The sequence below is a fragment of the Opisthorchis viverrini genome (genome assembly GCF_000715545.1).
Source record: "Opisthorchis viverrini unplaced genomic scaffold opera_v5_300, whole genome shotgun sequence".
Lineage (NCBI taxonomy): Eukaryota > Metazoa > Platyhelminthes > Trematoda > Opisthorchiida > Opisthorchiidae > Opisthorchis > Opisthorchis viverrini.
The window spans coordinates 507,742-512,643 of NW_008751961.1; the positions used below are offsets into that span (position 1 = coordinate 507,742).

At 47.5% G+C, this 4,902-nt stretch overlaps 1 protein-coding gene across 1 annotated transcript in view; it reads left to right on the forward strand.

Annotated features, from left to right (window-relative positions):
* T265_09770 (hypothetical protein) overlaps positions 1-4,373 on the forward strand; it is a gene marked incomplete at both ends in the record, with an annotated part of 36,939 nt that extends 32,566 nt beyond the window's left edge. Inside the window, 2 exons of the mRNA XM_009175944.1 lie at positions 1,009-1,325; positions 3,499-4,373. Of these exons, the coding sequence (XP_009174208.1) occupies positions 1,009-1,325; positions 3,499-3,744 (563 nt within the window). The remainder of the gene's footprint in view (positions 1-1,008; positions 1,326-3,498) is intronic.
* Between the last annotated feature and the right edge of the window lie 529 nt (positions 4,374-4,902).

A 4,902-nucleotide genomic window follows, 5' to 3' on the forward strand; every position in this document is an offset into this window, starting at 1 on the left:
GTAGTAACGGTATTTTCCTCAGCTTAGTTCTCAGTCTGAGCCTCCCGAGCTAGCGTTCACGTCAAAGCAATCACCAAGGATGCAGGATGGATGCCCGAAACGAAGTCAGGAACACTTGTACAGCGTTTCATATATATAACTTAAGCGGCAATAATTTTCCGGAAATTCTGACGCTTTCTGGATGCGCCATTGGCAACCGGCATTCGGCCAACACTGGGTCATAATTGGCTGTTGGGTCCAGACTTTCGACCAAGCGCCCCGAATTTTCGGCCAATCTTGCGTAGGTTGAGCTTCTCGGCCGTAGCAGCACCTGACTGCGAGCGGTAAAGCGGAATCCGTGTGGAATTCCGCCTAACACCCTCATTCCATTCTAATGCAACAATGGTAGACAGCCGTATTCTGCCCCAAGGCTGTCCGCTATACTGCAGCTTTCAAGCGATTATGACCGGCGTCAATTCGTCATCTTCATGGTTGCACTCCAGTTGAACAAGGTGGGTGCGTGTAACGGTACAGATTCTAATATGGCATTCTGATTCTGATGTGGCATTGCCTGGCTCTCCTAATGACTACCACTCAGTTAGTTTTCCAGAAAACTACCAGCAAATTACCTGTAATTCCGACAAGGGCTTTCACCCTGTTAAGCTGACGTGCGGTTAAATAGAACGGCCGTTCTGACTACTTATCCATCCAGGTTCCATCCCTAATCCTACACATTGACCTCAAAGCTCGGGAATAACATGGTTCGATGCGGTTTCAGATTTCGCCCCGCTAAACACGGAACACGATGCAGGCAAGTTTTCAGCATCTGTTGCGCCTGTGCTAGCGAGTTTTTCTACTCCTTTTTGTCACTGTCTTGCGAATGTACCAAACATTATCTCTTGCATCTTCTCTCAGATGGTGACATTTACGTAATGCTTAGGTCACCTGTGGTGCATGTATATAACTCATCTTTCGTTCAGCCATTCGTATCGCTTTTCGTTTCTGATACTCTTTGTTGGTGTTCGACAGATTTAAACACGTCCGGTGAATTGAACTTGCAGTACGAAATCAACGCGGTTAAGTTGGACGAGGTGGAGGCTGATGTGTTTTGGTGCACTTCTCACCTTTTGGACACAATTCAGGACAACTACACGTTCGCCCAACCTGGCATACAGAACAACGTATCCATGCTTGCCAGTCTGATTGAACGCGTCGACTCCACGTTACATCGCCACTTAGCCGAACACCATGTAGAGTATTTGCAGTTTGCTTTCCGATGGATGAACAATCTCTTAATTCGTGAACTTCCCCTTCGTTGTGTCATTCGCCTATGGGATACCTACATGGTGAGTTCAGACGAAGATGATGTTTACCGCTTGTTTTGGTACATCCTGCTTTGTCTTGAGCCGAACTTGAGATGTAAGTATATTTTCTTTTCCTCAACAGGGCGATGCTCATTGGTTAAACCATTAGAGCTTACTGGTGTGTCGAGATAGCTTGAGGTAGCCTTTTGGTTAAGAAACGTGCTTACTGGCCGAGAGGACTGTGGTTCGAATCCCAGCACCTCGAATGCTTCGGAGTACGCCTGAGCAAACCGGCAGCTTCTGAGCCCTCGTGCTTCGCTCGGATGTTACAGCTGAACGACTGCTGTATCTGCTAGCTGATAGGCCGTTCATTGCCAGCTTCCGCTTGATATGAGCTACCCAAATACTGGACACTGTATCGCTTCGTCCGGAACAAGGTCGTGGAAAGCATCCAGCGCCATCAACTACGGTGGATCGGCCGTCTCATACGAATACCGAAACACCGTCTACGGAGATCAGTGCTCCGTGCCTCCTTCAGAATGGCGCAAACTACGGGATGGACAATTTATGGTTTGGCGGAAGGTAATCAGGCAGGTTACGAAGGCTTTGAATGTTGTTGGTGTGGTCCGCTATCCTGCATTGGATCCCCGTGATCTGTCCCTGTCCTTGTCTGAAGATACTGCCAGAAATATTGGCCGCTTGATGTCAGTGACGCTCGTGCTGTCATTTTCCTTCCACTTTGTCTGAGCAACTCAAAATGCTTGTGGTTGGCACGCACTCGTCTTCCTCCGCCGCTCACTCTTTTCTTTTCACTCTAAGGCTATAAGTATATTTAGATAAACTTTGTGGTTACATGACAGTGAAGCATTATTGTCAGCACTGATGTGGTCTCTGGTGATGGTGACGATGATGACTTGTTCGCCCGAACCGTTGACGCAGGCGAAATGTTCGACGAACAGGCCGATAGTAATGTGAAAAACCACCAAGAATCGCACGAGGTAATATTCCAACACCTTGCCAAATGGAGCACCCCCACTCTATCCCAGTATATAGATTAAGATCGAAAGACTCCTTACCATATGTCTGAATTTGTGCTCTGGTTTTGGTGTAGTAGGACTTGATCAGTCTGGTGTGGCACAATCAGCGTAGCCATGAATGGCGCGAACATCCCATGAAGCACATGCAAGTTGCCTCTAACCCTGGTTGGCATGATCGGAGTGATTTTGGTGACCGTCCGTTTTCGGCTTTACAGTAAGTTTGTATGTCGAGGCGAGCGATGGGTTTATTAAAGGCATTTCTTAGCATACTACTTTGATTTCGGGGACACGATGGTTCTCATGACGATGCTTTTTTCGGTGAGTCAGGACCGTCGTTTAGCCCACTATCACCAAGTCACTAAAGGGGGTTAGTGCCAGCGACCGGAGTCCGATTCCGTTAGGGCTAATTCATGTTCTCGCCTCTTTCTGGCTGGGAATCAAGTTTGAATCAACTTCCAAAGACGGATGGTCAATCGAATTTCAACCACGTCATCGCGCTCGACATACGCCATTTTCCACTTAATCCAGTATGAACACTAATATGAGAAGGCAGTGAACAGAAAAGCCGCGATGGAGGCCAGCTGGAAGCATGTCGCACGGAGATATCTCCTTACAGAACAACCAACGGCTTCACCAATACAGCTCCTTATCATGCGGTATTTGAATTTTTTTCGCCTTGGGTTTATCCATCAACTGTTTAAAGCAGGACTTGAGAAGCAAAGCAACTGTCGTGACCAATTTGGTAGCTATATTTGATTTATAGCTTTTACGCAGCCGTCTCATCTGTGCGAAATCTGTTTTATGTCTAGTGCACTCCGCCGTTTTCCTCCAGAGTTACAGACCCTTTTTTCAAACCATCAGGCTGTTGAGTATGAGCCTCATGCGGCCTATCTCAAATCTGACCCAAGTACACTGCAATTTTCATGTGTTGAAAACCGTAGCACCGGTTTAAGTCACACCACAGAGTCCATTCTTCAGCTACATATAACCTAGTTAGCGAGCCTGACTTATATTCATCCGTTGATGGTCGTCCATACTTTTAGATGAACTCAGAATGACAAAGCCGTACGTCGAAAGTGGGTGCTGCCTATCATTTGTGGCTTATCTAATATGAATCTCTAGAATCACAAATATTATGTACTTACGCACCTTTTCTGTCAATTTTTCCAATTAAAAAGGCCGAGCCATCCGGGTTTTCAGCATTCCACGTCTATGTCTGCGCCGCCTTTTTGCTCCATTTCTCGGGTGAACTACAACGTCAGAAAGATTTCCAGGGCCTGATGATGTTACTCCAACACCTACCCACCTACCATTGGACTGACGAAGATATCAACCTGGTGCTGGCAGAAGCTTTCCGATTACAGTCTTTGTTTGCCTCTGCTCCGCGGCATTTGGATTACCGTCGCCAGTCAGAGTTGGATTGATCGTCATCCCGCTGGAGGAGTTTCAGGGAATCCGGGGGGACCATGTGTGCCTTATAACGCTTGCCCGTATTTTCTGTATGTGACTATCCGAATACCCTCTCTAACTATGCTCCCAGGGGATTTTGAATTGCTCTGCGATGTATGTTTGAATACCTTTGAAAAACGAAACCACTCGCCTGATTCTCAACTTTGGTGCCCCCTGAGTGGAACGGGGTCCACCGTTTTGTTTTTGTGATCTGAGTGGATCTAGTTGGTCTCTCTTGGATTTCGTTGCTGTGGTTGTCGTAACATCCATTGAAATTGTTCTGTTGTTTCTCCCTCGCTCCTCGTAAACAGTCTTTCACAGAGCTGTATTCTTCATAGCCTTCCAAAATAGCTTCTCTGGGGTACCAGCCGAATCGTGATCAACAAAGCCATTTCTTCTAAACCGTGTCCCGGCCTGGACTTTAATCATTTGCTTTGAGATCTAGTGTCTTGTCTGTCATTACTCTTGGTCTATTCCGAATCTGGGACACATTTTGGAGATATTGTATCTACGCGCCTGCTGTGTCCTGCTTCATGAGTGTGCTTCGAACTTTGCCAGTTTTTTCTCTGTGTGCAGTTCCTACGGAAAAGTAAACAGAGTGATGTGTATAAACGTGTGGGTTATGTAAACTGGTAGTCACCGGGATTTCCGCGGGTCACTGTTATTTTTTTGAGGAGAATAGAGAAATATGGTCTGTAGCAGAGCGCTGATAACCTGTGGTTACCAGAGGAACTCGAACAGCGTTCAGCTGTAGCACCCTTCCGGTGCCTAGCTGCCATGCCACCCGAAGGAAGCATGAGGGCTGAGATACGGCCAGGTTTCCCAAGCCTAGACAGAGGAAGTCGAGTGGCGGAGGTCGGATTCGAACAACGGACCTTCCGGTCAGTAAATTCGCGCTCTAACCACTTGGGCCATCTCGCCCCGGAACTCGAACACCTGGTGCCTCTTGTCTGATTGGTCCACTGATTGGTCTCCTGGTCCTCCAGGTTGGGAGTTGGAACATGTATGGCGACTTGTTCCGTAGAAAAGGTAATGCATTTGCATTTCCCCGCCAAACACCGCTGCCTTGCGGTTAGGCTTTTGAGCCAAAGGCTTTGGTTGAGGACCCTAATCGTCCTCCTGTCTAGGTGTGG